Source organism: Labrus mixtus, chromosome 19 (genome assembly GCF_963584025.1).
Source record: "Labrus mixtus chromosome 19, fLabMix1.1, whole genome shotgun sequence".
NCBI lineage: Eukaryota > Metazoa > Chordata > Actinopteri > Labriformes > Labridae > Labrus > Labrus mixtus.
The window spans coordinates 17,586,110-17,601,016 of NC_083630.1; the positions used below are offsets into that span (position 1 = coordinate 17,586,110).

General features: G+C 44.1%; 2 protein-coding genes across 9 annotated transcripts in view; one reads left to right on the forward strand and one right to left on the reverse strand.

Moving 5' to 3' along the window:
• Positions 1-382: 382 nt before the first annotated feature.
• On the forward strand, positions 383-6,289 carry nsun6 (NOP2/Sun RNA methyltransferase 6). The gene is made up of 12 exons (XM_061064669.1): positions 383-445; positions 1,326-1,409; positions 1,562-1,717; positions 1,822-1,916; positions 2,924-3,030; positions 3,215-3,368; positions 3,492-3,573; positions 3,723-3,842; positions 4,522-4,666; positions 4,754-4,899; positions 5,652-5,777; positions 5,879-6,289. Exons 1-12 carry the CDS (start codon positions 407-409, stop codon positions 6,056-6,058), a joined length of 1,434 nt encoding a protein of 477 aa, XP_060920652.1. The 5' UTR covers positions 383-406; the 3' UTR covers positions 6,059-6,289.
• Positions 6,290-7,309: 1,020 nt separating this feature from the next.
• cacnb2a (calcium channel, voltage-dependent, beta 2a) overlaps positions 7,310-14,907 on the reverse strand; it is a 63,057-nt gene continuing 55,459 nt past the window's right edge. For all 8 annotated transcript variants that reach the window (XM_061064148.1, XM_061064155.1, XM_061064150.1 and 5 more), the window contains 4 exons: positions 14,573-14,724; positions 13,257-13,352; positions 12,587-12,775; positions 7,310-11,372 (listed from right to left, as the gene is read on the reverse strand). In XM_061064148.1, coding sequence (XP_060920131.1) covers positions 10,620-11,372; positions 12,587-12,775; positions 13,257-13,352; positions 14,573-14,724 — 1,190 coding nt within the window. In that variant the 3' untranslated portion in view covers positions 7,310-10,619. The remainder of the gene's footprint in view (positions 11,373-12,586; positions 12,776-13,256; positions 13,353-14,572; positions 14,725-14,907) is intronic.

The following is a 14,907-nucleotide window of genomic DNA, read 5'->3' on the forward strand; positions in this document are numbered from 1 at the left end:
AAACACGGAACATTTTGTTTTTAACGAACTTTAAAGTGAACAGTTCGGGTATGGGGCGCCGCGAACACGACAAATAACAGCAACATTTAACCCTAAAACATCCCTAGAAATTGGTGTGAATTTTTAAAAGTCGCTTTTTAATCACATTTAGAGAAATATTTGCGAACTTTGTCATGTTTATTTTTTCTGAATATACATGTAAGACAACTATAACTGTTAAATATTATATATACATGTTAAATGTTATATATACATTTTTACAAATAAATTCTCTGACTCTAATTATTTAGAAACGTAGCTAAAAGTGTTGGAAAAAGTTGTAGCAGTGTGTTTACCAGCAGAGCTCTTCCATATATGGTCAACAGGCTGCGTTCAGGAAGCTGTCACGTGACAAAGCTAGTGACGTATGCGGAAGTATGAGCCCCGGCATGCACAGGCACTGAACGTGAGTATCCCACAAAATAAATAAAAAATGCTATAAATCGCTGTAATGCTTCAACTCAACAATGACAGCTGGTTAGTTATGAATGTAAGAGACAGCGGTGTTGAACAGGAATCACTGAGACCATTCAAACAAAACCTCGTTACACCAGACAGAATAATGAACTGTATACAAAATTAGGATATCAATAAGAAAAATTAAATAAACTACTAATTTGATCTTGTTTTGTAAAACAGCATGCACACCTGTATATGAGCATTATTCTGTCTTTCTTGCACAGATGTTGTTCATCTTTATTTTTTGTGTCAAACTGCCTTTTCTCATTATTTTTGATCCACAAACTATTTCAACACTAAATGCAGCAGTATACAGTATATATTTCATTGCACTATGACTGTGAACTGTTTTACTGTTTTCTTTTCTTCTGGGATGAATCAGTGCAAAGTATTGTGGCATTTCTTTTTTTTTTTTTTAAAGATGTATTTTTGGGCTTTTAATGGAGCGATACGTAGGGCAGTGGATCGGGTTGGAAATCAGGAAGAGAGAGTAGGGAATGACATGCGGGAAAGGAGCCACAGGCTGGATTTGAACCTGGGCCGCCCGCTTGGAGGACTACAGCCTCCATACATGGGGTGCGCGCACTAACCACTGCGCCACCAGCGCCCCGTATTGTGGCATTTCTAAAATGAATCTGCAAAATGTACAGAAAACTCAACAAGACGATGAACACAAGACTCTTACAATGACGATCATACAATGACATAACTATAACATTTACTGACGAGCCTTGAATGAATCATGACTACGTGGAAACTGGTCCATTTGACCTCTGTTCATCAATCAGGATTTACTTGATGTTCTCTTTTTGACTTTCTTTGCACAGACTGAAGAGATGTCAATTTTCCCGAGAATTTCTCTGAAGCCTGAAGTGACCGATTATCTCAAGGATGTCTTCTTAAACAAGGAGGTACTGGAGTTAATTATATGAGTTTCTTTTTGAGCAATCATAACACATAAATACACCCCATGAAGTGACAGCTCATTAGCTTCAGTCTCACACTCTCTGCATGTCTCACAGTCTTCTTTCTTCTTTCGTCTTCTTGTTTCTGTTGCGTTCAGGTTTTGTCTTCAGTTGGCCATCAGGAGGCAGAGAGTCGTTTCCAAAGGCTGCTCACCTGCCTGTCTCACCCTCCTTCGTGTACGTGTGTTCGAGTCAGCACTCATGTCGCTCCCCTGGACGAGATCAGACACAAGCTGGAAGAAGAGCTGAGGAAGGTGAATTTTCTCCTCGTGCGTTTGAGGTTTTGTTGATAGTGGTGTCGTAATGGTGGGACGGGTCCTAATCCCTCAGTGTGATGTTGTTGTTGGAGCAGCAGCAGCAGATGTGCAGCTCGTCAGCAGAGGAGGTCTCTGTTCAGATTCTTCCTCATCCGTGTATTCCAGATGTGCTGCTCCTTCCTGTCGATGGCCCGAGGTATGTGAGGAATGCTGGAGCCGTGTCGAGTCGAATCTCAATCTGCTCCTCAGAGTAGTGTGGTAGTCAAGACCACACTAACCCAGACCAAGACATACCCGAGACCAGAGCGCTCCGAGACCAAGACAAGACCAAGACATTTAGGGATCGAGATCGAGACCGAGACAAGACCAAGACATTTAGGGATCGAGATCGAGACCGAGACAAGACCAAGACATTTAGGGATCGAGATCGAGACCAAGACATTTAGGGATCGAGACCAAGACATTTAGGGATCGAGATCGAGACCAAGACAAGACCAAGACATTTAGGGATCGAGATCGAGACCAAGACAAGACCAAGACCATATATATCACTGAAACAAATCATCATCTTGTGTGCAGGGGGGCGTGTCATTCACCTAGACCATAACACCGGGAAGGTTGCAGTATCCGGGGGATAAAAATCATAATTAATGAACTGAAGTTATTTGTTCTTATAGAAGGAGACTTGATTTTTGAAAATCTGGAGTACGAGACAAGACAGAGTAAAAAAATGTTTTCAATTCCGAGACGAGACCGACACCTAGAAATCGGTCTTGAGTCCAGTCTTGAAACCAAGACTGATTTTGAGTTCTACAACACTACCTTGGAGTACACACTTATATCAGTTCAACCACTGGGCGAACGTGTATGCGACTTCATGGGATGATGTCAGAACAAACACAGACATTCACGTTTTCATTCACAAGTACCTGCTGAGTTTTTACCCCAAAGAGCTAAACAACTGAAAAACAAATCAGTAATAACACTTTTTATTATCTCTTTTGTTGGTGCTTTGAGAGATACATGTTTTTATTCTTGCATTAAAAATGTTCAAGTAAACGTAAATACAACCTAAGGCACATGCTGACAAACTAGAAAATAAAGGAAAAGCTTAAAAAGGTTGCATAAATCGTCCACTATTGCCAAAACATGCTTTAGCCTGAGGACATCCTGAGTTTGATTCGTCTCTCGTTTTTTTCCCAGACCTGTGGAGAAGCTCAGCTCGGAGCTGGTGGTTGGTGCTCAGTGTGGCAGTGCTGTGCTGAGAGGCGCTCATGTTTTCGCCCCGGGTATCCTCGCCAGCCCAAAGTGTAAGGCTCGACAAGAGACTTCATTTCAGTCAGACAACTCACGTGTGTCTTAGTTTCAAAGATTCATCACAGCTGAACACAGTTTGTGTTTGGCCGGAGATCTTGCAGCTTAAATAGATCGCCAGTAGGCTAGCTCACAGGCATAATCTGTGGAGGTACCTGACGTGTGATTGTTTGTTTTCAGACATGAAGGCTGGAGATGTGGTGTCCGTCTACTCTGACGTGGAGGGAAAGTGCACCCGAGGAGCCACCAGCTTTCAGGGAAAGAAAGTGTTTGTGGGGAACGGAGTCGCTCAAAAGGGTCGCTCGAGCATCTTCTGCACGGACGAACCTGCCAAGTGCGTTGTGTTTTTATACATTTCGGACTAAGCTGGTACTTATTTCGAGACGGTGTGGGAAACAGCTGTGTTTACACCACTCAACAGTCTTCATCCGTTTGTTTGTTGTTTTTTTTTTTTTAGAGGAATAGGTGTTCAGATGGTGGAACCACTTTACCAGAGTCCTTCCTTTGACAACGTCCTACCCGGCCTGGTATTCCTACAGGTATATTGTTACTCTTCATATCTTTTTATATGAGATTCATGGATTGGGTTGCATACACTAAGTCCTGCACAACAGAGGAATTTACTCCGACATTTCGCACTTTTGTTTTGAGTTGTTTTTGAAAACTGAAGTGGTTTGTTGTTGTGCAGAACCTTCCCTCTGTAGTTGTGGGACACGTGCTCAATCCTCGCCCCGGAGAGCGGATCTTGGATATGTGTGCTGCACCTGGAGGGAAGACCTGCCACATCGCTGCTCTCATGGGAGATCAGGTACAGACTGAGTGAACAGCAGCAGATGGTGTTAGCTAATCTGAATAGAGTTGGCATGGAGGCTAGAAAGCAGTGAGAAGCACGATCTTCTCACTCTCTTTGTCTATTTGGTCCAACAAGATCTTCATCACTGAGCACAACAACCTAAAGGAGAAATATGTAGCTCTGACACCTAGTGTTTAAAATGGGTACTGCAGTCCATGTTCAAAACATTGTAGAGAGCCGTCTCCCCCGCCCCCTCCTCTCTAGAGTCCATGCTCATGCAGGTTGTCATGTGGTGGCCACTGAAGCTTCAGTGTTTATCCAGCTCTGCATCAGTCTGTAAACCTTTCTGTGTTCTAACCTCTCTCCATTTTTCAAAAGCATCTCCAATATTGATCCTAGTTTGAGCACGTTTCTGCTCGTGGAGCTTATTAGAAACATGCAGAGGCTTTTTAGGTCGGGTACAATCACTTCTATCTGAACCAGTTCTCTTGCCCGCTTCCATCGCTGCAACACCTGTTGGTTTGACCTGATAACTGGTCTCATATCTGGCAAACCGAGGGGGCGTCCAAAAGTGTTCCAGTGAGAAACCGTGAAGTTCCCATTCATGGATAATTTTCTATTTTCTATATATATGTATATAAAAATTTTGTGCTCTTTTAAGCAATGTGCTTCTGTCTCTTTCGACGTCACACAGGGTGAGGTCGTTGCCTTGGACAGGATCCGAAATAAGATTGAGAGAATTCATCAAAACGCCAAAACGTTGCGTTTGCGTTCCATCAAAGCGTATTGCTTTGACAGCGCTAAAGCTGTAAGCAGCGACGCAGCTCAGGACGCTGAAGGTACATTCACAACTCATGATTTTTAAACATTTCTCACTGAATAACTACAGGACTTTGCATGGATAACAATCCTATGTTTGGATTAAGGACCTCCATTCCCTCCTGAGAGTTTTGACCGGGTTTTGCTGGATGCTCCCTGCAGCGGGCTCGGACAGAGGCCCAACATGGCGTGCACCTGGAGCCTGAAGGAGATCTGCTCCTACCAGCCTCTGCAGCGCAAGTTATTCCACGCCGTAAGTTTCAGCACATGAAGAGAAAAGATCCATACCTCCTTATCGAAATGTTACATTCATTCTACTCATTGTGACCAGTAGATGGCGGCATTGGAAAGCTCTTATACAGCTGTGCCCTACAGCTTCACATCAGAATATTTATTTTCTCCATGTATCCTCTAACCCTCTGATGCTTTGATGGTGATAGTTTTGAAACAAATGTTCATATTTTTTAAAATCAGATTTAACACTATGTTGTTGTCTTTTGGGGGAAAGTAATTTTTAAAACATGGAGGTAGTTTCAGTGACATCATCCATTAGTTGCTGAAGAGGAGGTTTAAAGCCACACTAGGGTGGTCGCCATATTGGCTATCTCCCCCTAACTTTTGATCAGAAACGGGCAAAGAGGTAGAGCTGAGACAGCCACATTTAGAGAAATGACATGTAGTGACCAAAACGTTTAGTTTTTTTTGTAAAAGGCTGTAAACATGATTACTTCTGCAGTACAAATTGGCCTTTCAATATGAAACCTAACGAGGATTCCTTGGTTTTTGGAGCCAGCCTCAAGTGGACACTTGAGGAAAAGCAGCTCGCATGGCGGTATCAGTCCTCCAAGTGGGCGGCCCAGGGTCGAATCCGACCTGTGGCTCCTTTCCAACATGTCATTCCCCACTCTCTCTCTCTCTCTCTCTCTCTCTCTCCCTGATTTCCAACTTCATCCACGGTCCTATATCTCCAATAAAGGCCCATATTTGTTCTTTATGTATTTGCAGGCAGTGCGGTTGTTGAAGAGAGGCGGGGTTCTTGTGTACAGCACCTGCACGGTGACTCTAGCTGAGAACGAGGAGCAGGTAGCCTGGGCCCTCCAGACCTTTCCCTGTCTCACTCTGCAGCCGCAGGTACAAAAATAAAACTCCTCAGCCACGCGGATGGACTCAGAAATATGGAGTGCCCTGCAGTTAACATCACCAAATCCCACTATCTTTTTTTTTTTCCTCAGGAGCCTCACCTCGGTGCAGAGGGCATGCTGGGAGCCGGCCTGTCACCTGAGCAGCTGCGCCTCCTCCAGAGGTTCAGTCCAGAGCTGAGCTGGGATCAGACGGAAACAGCAGCTCCCCTTCCCTGCAGAGCTGACAGAGACACCATCGGCTTCTTTATTGCAAAGTTCCTAAAAAACTGACCTGGCGGGCACGTTTTTGTCTTACGGCAGCGCCAGGCCTCACACGGGACCTCAGCCAGGAACAATGGTGTTTATATTACGCCGCTGTGTGTGCTTTGACGGGGCAGTGTTGACAAAGACACTCACTGTTTACAGCGTCTGCCTCTTAACAGCTGCTCTCTGAAACTGCAGGCCATATAGGGATAAGCTTTATAAACACCCGGGGCTTGAGAGAGGGGAAAGAGACAGAGAGAGAGAGGGGGGGGGGGGGGGGGGGGGGGCACGTGGGGGCACGTGGGGACGGAGACTGAATGAGTATTGGCAAATGCAGCAGTGCTAGCGTCGCCATAACAACAGTGACGACACAGCTGCCATGGTGACAGCGGATTGGCTGGATCTCAGCGCTCAGATCAGGAAGTAGCATGCAGAAAGAGGTCATGAGAGGTATTAACAATTTAGTGTCTTTTATAGTAGTGGTGGAGACAACTGGGAGCTCTAATTAGTGCCTGAGCTTCTTGTAAGGGAGAAAAGATGCCGTGTGTAGTTTGAGCGCCTGCACCAGAGGGAAAATGCATTGACAATTTCTGTACAAAAGTCAATTAAAAATATTTTATTCCTCCTTTTTTCCTTTGTATATGTACATTATTCTAAAACGGGATCAAAGCGATGGTGCAAAGTTATAAATCACAACACTCATCACTAATTTATTCTGTGCAAAAATGCAGAGAATAAAACATTTTAAATCAGTTTGTATTCGTGACTGCGGTGCTCAAACATCTGGCCGCTTCTCGTGGTGTGCAGCATTTTGAGGACCTTCACAGTGACCTCCGCTTATCCTCTCTTCCTGGGAATATCATTATACCATTGTCAGTCTATCCACACATCTGCCTGGAAAAGCCAGCCAGACTGCATCTGGTCATTTGACTTTACGTAAGGGGAGCCTTGATAGTGATTAAAATGTCTGCTCTGTGTGCTGCAGGATGTTCTCTTTTAACATCAAAATTGGGATCAAATGAGCTGCCTCTCCGGGGGTGGCTTGTTTGTGTATTTTTGGAGGCGTGTGTGCGAGGAGAGGCTTCTTCCTATTTTAGATGCATCCCCTCAGTATTGTCACTCATGTCGGTGTTGTCATGACAACTAAGGAGGCAGACCGGTGAGTCTACCTCAATTTTTCAGTGGAGTTGACTATTTATAGACGCCGCTTCCCTCCTTTTGGCTGGGGCTTCTGACAGAGCAAACATCACATTTTATCTCCCCTCCCTGCGCCATTGCTTTGTTGCCGCCAACTTTATTCTTCATATTTATGCATTATGCACGTACACATGTACACTGATAAAAAATCTGTTATGCTACCAATGTAGCATAGAAATTGAGAAGTTCTTACAATTACAATTGTCAGGCAAAAAAAAACCAAACAAACAATTGGAAAGGACAGGGTTTGTGGTTTTTGTAAACAGAGGGGCTCAGTTCAGATTTAAATATCATAAATACAACATTATTGATCCCATTGAGCAGGTGTTGAATGCTCTTACATGATCCAACACTTGTGTGAAATGAAGCCTACTCAAGTGAATGAGGAAATGGCACGGGACAGAACACATAACCAACTTTAGTCGCATTTCCACCCAAAGTACCCAGAACCTTTAGCCCCAGGAACTTCTTTTCAAGGACCAAGAACATACTTCAAGCTGATTGGTCGCTTTCTCACTGCAGTCTTAGCAGGCTAAGGCACTGTGTCCACGTAGTGTTTTTTTTCCAGGCAGTAAAGTGCTGGCTGTGCTCTCAGGAGCACTTGCATGACTGCTGAGATAAAAGCGCTGCACATCCGTCCTGTCTCTATGACAACAGTATGTCGAAAACAGCCGCTGCATGACTGACACTGCTCCGTTTCTTTATACTCTCTGGTTGTTTTATTTTGATGTGTTTTTTTTTACCCGATCAGACACGGAGCAAAGAGGATGCGGGTACAAGACCCGATCCGTAGGAGGCAGAAATACGGGGAATATCATTTATTTTAAAAAGAGCACCGATGACGTTCGCTGAAAGATTTTCAACTCGAAGCGTTCGGAGCGGCCACACAAAACAGACAGAGCGCCGCCTGCTGCTGCAAACGTGCTACCCTGTTTGAATTTTTTTTTTTAAAAGACACTGGCGCTCAGAAAATAAACGCTATGTGGACACAAGACCTCCATAAACTAAATAGGATAGTGCTTTTTAAACATGTGCAACTATACAACAACCATGATGACATGTTCACAAAAATCCCAACTATCTCTTCAACTTTCTTTCCTCTGCATCCACATTTCAATGTTAAAGCAAAATCTTGTTCTTGGCAGCCGATTATTTTTTTTTAATGGTAGCTGAAAACAAATGCTGCAGGTTCAGATTCAATCAAAAATGTTCCCGCACGTTCCTGTTCTTTTCAAAACAATTCGGGGAGTTTAAATTAAGTTCCCAGTAATTGAAGTTCGACCCTGGAGCGTTAATGTATAGAGCTCGCTCTAAAGTCCCTGTGGTGGAAACGCGGCTATGGTCAGGTGATCATTTGGATGTTTTAAAGTTGGTTTTGAGGAACGTACCAGAGGTCTCCTGAAGTAAACATTCTTTGAAGTATAAGCTGGAAGAAAAGTGTGAATTAACAACAATCATTAGAAAAGTGGTCAGACTCAATAAAAGACAAAACCTGGATGAAGTTTTTTTTTTTTTTGGAAAGAGCTACAATAAGTTTCAATGTTGTATCAAATAGCTTTCATTTGAAACCCATGTGGATCACTAAGTTCAGAATAAAGTGAGTATCAATGTTATAAAATGTTTCTGGGCCATTAAAAAGACGACAGTTCTGCTTGTAAGAGAGGGAGTCATTTTGGAAGTTAAGTGTCTTATAGAGACTAAGGTGCATCTCAAAGGAAGCTCAAATATGATGAAACCAAACGGCGACCATGGACACAGAATAAAAAAAATAATAAAATAAAATTATGAATTTAGTTAGATCAGTTGGTCTGAAACTTTGGAGAAAACGCTTACTAGCTTTGTTGATTTGACAAAATTGATACCACAGCATGTGATTTAAGCGTAAGCAAGCGGTTAGATTTAGAGAGCTAAACTTCAACATTTCTGTCAAACAAAAAGTCAATTTAGAGTTTATGTAACGACTTACCGTACTTAGAAAGTGTTCGGCTAATTGGCGAGCTTAAGATTTGCTGGTAAGTGGATTTGTTTGACAGTCGAGTCACACAAGCCGTTTCCCGTTTAAACTACCGTTAGCTAACCTGCTGCTAGCTGTAGCTTATATATCAACCTTAAAAACATGAGTGGAATGATCTCCTCGTCTCGACTTTGATGCCAGTTTATAAAGTTCACCAAACTGAAGCAGTCTCAGTAAAAGAATTCAGTGATGTTAATCCTACATTAATGAAGATAATGCTAAAAGCTAAAACTGTTTTTTTATGTTTCAATGTCCTCAATCAGCTAATGGCTTTTCGTTAGCAGTTAGCACTCCACTACATTGTAGCGGTAGCGGGGGTGCTAAAGTTATTGATACTGATTGATAACGTCACAAGACATAAATTCCTAGCTTACAGTAGCGTAAGCCTGCCAACTGTAGCGGGAAGCAGCTAACCGTTAACTTGCTGCTTAACCATTATATAAACTTAGAATTGATTGAATGCTAACGACAGCGCTATTAGCCATCAGTGATGTTAGCTAAGTATTGGTTGAATGCTGTCATATTAGTGACTGAGCTGTGAGTAATTAAGAACCTGTGTCGAAAGACGACGCTTTTTGCTAACGACCTCCATTTCAGAGCGCTTCTCACCAGCGCTCTTTGTCGCTAGGTTACGAAAACTAACTTCTGTCATGTGTGTTTAATATTCACAGTAATTCAAGGAAACATCACTAAGAAAACATGAAAACGATGTCAAGGAGTCATGTCCTGGCATTAGCAGCGACGGGGATTCGAACCAGGAACCTCCTCGCTGTGAGGCAACAGCGCTAACCCTGGTTACATTCATACCCTTTGTAGTGAAAGATCAGCTTGGTGAATTTATAAACTGGCAACTTGGTGTCATTCTCAGCGAGGAAGGGATTGTGCACATTTCCCTAATAGCCAACTACACGTTTAGAAAATAGACCTGCATATACGGCATCGAACCAACTTGGTTAGTAATGCAGTCAACCCCAGCAGTAGTCTGAAGGAACAAATTATTCAAGTGGTTGCAAGCAAATAATAATAATAATAATAATAATAATAAAAATGCTAATCACAGAAAGCACAGCTCAGTACAGAAAAAAATCTGCTTCTTTGTCATGCTTTATCAAACACAGGTTTAAAATATGCATATTTAAGAATATTCATGCATATCCACACATAAACAACGTCTATGCATAGATACACACATACATATATTTATATTTGTATCTATGTAATCAAAATCTTGCCATTGAAAAAGATGCAACAGCATTTACAAAGGAGGTGTACATAAATAGGATGCCGTGGTTCCAGGGTGTAGCAGCACGATGGGAGAACAGAACGCTCTTTAAGAGGAGGAGAGTCCAAAATGAGATTCAGGAGGAGTTTGGTCTGTCACTGATGTATGTAGGAGTCTCTGGCCCACTCCCCTGTGTCGCCCCTCTTTTTGGGCGCAACCTCCCCCTCTCGGTCCCTGTCTCTGTCCCGGTCATAGTAGTGATGGTGGTGGTCGCGTGTCGGCCGGTGGTGATGGGAGCGCTGCTTGTTCCGTTCGTTATGGTCCTGCTCGCGCTCCTTGGAGCGGTGGTGTCCCGTGCTGTGGCCAGCCTCTTCCGCGCCACCGCGGTGATGGTGGTGGTGGTGATGGTGGTTGTGGTCCCGGTGGGGCAGTGGCTCGTAGCGCTGTTGCTGCTGGGGGTGCCCCTCCCCTAGATCCTCATCCTCCTCTTCCTCCTCTTCCTCCTCTTCCTCCTCCTCTTCCTGGTGGAGGAGCTGAGTGCGTGGCTCGTTATAGGCAGAGTCCTTGCTCTCTCGGCTTTCTCGGCTCTCTCTGCTCTCAGGGGTCTCAGAGTCCAAAGTCTCCTGTCGGGAGAGACCCCGCGCTCGACTGCTGTGGTGGTGGTGGTGGTGGTGGTGGTTGTGTTCAGTCCTAGTGGAAGACGAACGGTGGTGGATGTGCGGGGCTCTCCTGGAGGTGTCTGTCCTCAGAGGCCTCTCCTCCTCGTTTTCCTCCCCGTCACCCTCGGCGTCGGCGTCAGCCTGGTCCTGGCTCTGGTGGTGGTGGTGGTGATGGTGGTGCTGGTGGTCCTCTCTGGACCCCTTCCTCTCCTCTATTGCTCTGTCTCCTCTCTGCTCAATACTGCCGCCCTGAAGCCAGTAAAACATGCAAGTCAGTGAGCTGTCAGAAAGAAAGAGAATTCACCGCAAAAGCAACACACACACACACACACATGCATATCTCACGTCAACCTGGTTGTTTCTGGTCTGCACACACAACACACATGAACACACACTGCTTAAAAACATCTTCAACCATCCACTTAAGGCTTCTTTTCAGATGAGTTGAAGGTATTTTCAGTCCCCAGAATCAAAGCGGCTTCTTGCAGATTTCTCTCTCAAAAACTCACCAAACTAACAATCACCTCATGCTCACTCATCCTCCTCCTCCTCCTCCTCAATATCAGGATACTCCCCAGTTTCACTCTTACATTTCCCATTGAGATGGCAGTGAATGGAGAGAGGGTAGAAGTGAAGGGGTTAAACATCATTCACACACACGTATGTGACATTCTACTTGTTTGTGTGTTGTTACCGGCAGTATTAAGTCACACCATAAAAATGCATTCTGTCCATGAGTAACTACACATTTGATGGTCAAGATATCAAAAACAGCATTCAAATTCCAGCGTCTTCCTGGGGCGTTTAGCTCGCTGCACATTATTTCATCGTGGTAAAAACAGCCTAGTCTTCTATTCTGTAGAGTTTCTGCACGATAGATGCACGCAAGACGTCCTGTACACTGACAGTCTGAAAGCTCTGACTTGTTAACATGCAACAGCCAGCAAGTCTGAAACTGAAGTATCTGTATCCCAAAAACTCAAAGATGTCCTTCTCTTTATTCAGAAAAAGGTGCAAATGTTGTCATGAACGCTGATAATTTCTGCGAGTGACCACAAACACACTGAGGACGCTGATTATTTTACTCGACAGCAGCTGGTTTTGAAATGCATCCAGGTTACAAACACCAGCACTGAGGCTCATTTTAATAGACAGGGGTGGTTTTTCCTGCAAATTCAAACATAATCTTTGTTTTCAATATATGCAAACGGCAGCACAGCAAACAGATGGTAGTTGATTTGCAGCTTAATCAGGAATTGTGCTTTTGTTTTGAGAACTGTACACAGGTTTAGCTCTGATATGCAATCTTGCCAAAACATTATTAACTACAGCTTCTTTTTCTTGTCTTCTAGCACCTCCTCTCTCACTTCCCGTCCTGCTTCATACCCCTGCACTGCTCTACTTGAGACCCCCCCCCCCCCCCCCTTCCTCTTCATGGCTCAGAGTTTTCGCAGCACTTGTACCTGCACGCCTGATGCCGGGGCTGCACTGGAGGGCAGAGCGGCTGTGGGCAGCTTGGTTAGCACGAGGTTCGGGGGGCTGTTGCTGCTGCTGGAGGGGTGAGTGCTTTTCCAGTAGGCCTCCAGGTAATCCGCCATGTGCTCACATGCGTCCTCCAGCTGGTTCTCATCCAGGATGATGTCGAACATCTCCTGCAGGTGGATTAGAGGACGCAGACAACGATGAGGAAATTAAAGGGAATCCAGCAAACAAAGAAAGCGACATGATGCTGTAGCATGCATTCATAACAAAAACTGATTCTAGGTCTTTTTTTTAGAATCCTAAATATAACACAACCGATCAAACTATATAACACAATGTAAGAGCAATGCTGGAATTAACTATCTTTCACTGTGACTCCCTAAAGACACGGACTGCTATTTGAATTTAATTAAGCCTGCACTTTCACGCGCCTTGAGTGCTTACTTTACTCTCTGAAATAATTACAGAGCAGTGTGCAGAACGCAGACAAAGACCAGGCGTGAGTTTTCATAGAACATCTGACTTCAGACATGCATGAAACATAAACATGGAGCCAGTACTAATACCATCCCCAGACGGACATAACTCTGTGTTGGACTGAAACACGGGGTTCAAATGAGAGAGATAATCAGGTCGACTGTGCAGACTTACAGGAGGGCACTGAGCCAGTTTGTCTGCGGCCACCATCTGGACGTTGAGGTGTTTGGCCTGAGACTTGCCTCTGGACTTGATGAGCCTCTGCAGCACCTGCGGGTATATTAAGGACAAAGGGCTAATGAGGTCATGGTCGCCTTATCGGAAAAATGAAGACCCTCTGTCTATAGAGTATAAAATGAAATAAGAGCTGAAGCTTCTTTCAAAGTCAGGCCATCAAAGATTCAAAATACATTTAGTCAATACGTTTAATAAGTTTACATTTAGCTTCTTGTGCATTTCTTTAGTCTTTCTGATTCATGCTTTTTAATCCTTCTTCTGCTGCTACTCAGATATACGTCTTTGATCTCAATCAGCGGCAGACGTCTTTCTGACTCTGCACGTTTCTTTAAATCATTATCAAACCTGAAATCAGCAGGGATAATCAGATGCTGACTCAAGTGACATCACTTGTGGCCAATGATCAGATTTAGAGGCGCAATACAATTTACTGACTCATCATGTATCAGTGAGAGGGGTCATGTGACGTCGTACGTAACAAGAGTGAGACCAAAAATCAAACGCAATATTTGACTGATTTGACGATGTTTAGGTTTGGATGATGGTAAGTGGTAAATAGACTTGAGCTTGTTTAGCGCTTTCTTAGGGTTCTGACTACCATTTGCTTCAATACTTCATGAGTCCTCACGGTGGTGCCCTCTGACATGTATCAGGGTCTCTTTAAGGACACTTTGCATCCTTCAGTTCATGACATATTCTGAGGTATCCATCATATGATATATCAGTTATCACAGAATAGATAGAAACTTTATTGATCCTGAGGGAAATGTAAAGCATCCAGAAGCAGCTTACAAGACACCGGGGGGGAAGAGGTGGCCTAGTGGTTAGTGCGTGTGCCCCATGTACGGGGGATTTAGTCCTCCAAGCAGGCGGCCCTGTCTTGACTCCGACTTGTGGCTCCTTTCCCACATGTCTACCTGATTTCTGACACTGTCCTATCTCTAAATAAAGGAATAAAGAGCCCAAAAATACACCTTAAAAAATATGCCACTTGATTTAAAGTATTCGTCTCGTGCATCCTTAGCTTTGTCTTCTCCAATGTTCTGCTACTCAAAATACCAGTTTGCTTATTGTTCACTGTTCGCTGTTTTTAGATTCACAGCTCGGGAGCAGCTCAGTTACACACGATAGTCATCATCGTCATAAACCATTTGACTGAAACATAAATGGAAGCAGAGGAGTCATCACCATGATACGCGCGTTTATGACCTCACATTGACTGTCAGACGGTCGTTTCTGTAAACCTCACTCACCTTTGGGGAGGTGATCTTGACGTAGACGATGATGGGGGCGAGGGACGTCTTCCCCAGCTGTGACGGGTGGTTGATGGTGTCCGCGTCCAGAACGACCAGCTGCAACGTCCGAGCCAGTTCAAAAATCCGCTCGATCTCACTCTGGACTTCAGCTGGAGAAGAAGAAGAAGCACATTGGGTTAATAGAGAGGTTTGATTTTATTTAGAAACACAACAAGAGTCTGAAGCCTGAATACAGCTAGCCCTGCTCTGTGTAAACGTAATCAATATCTCATCTCTAATCTGCATCCTGACTTTGGGGACCAGAGTAAGAGACTAATATCTCTGAGAGGAAC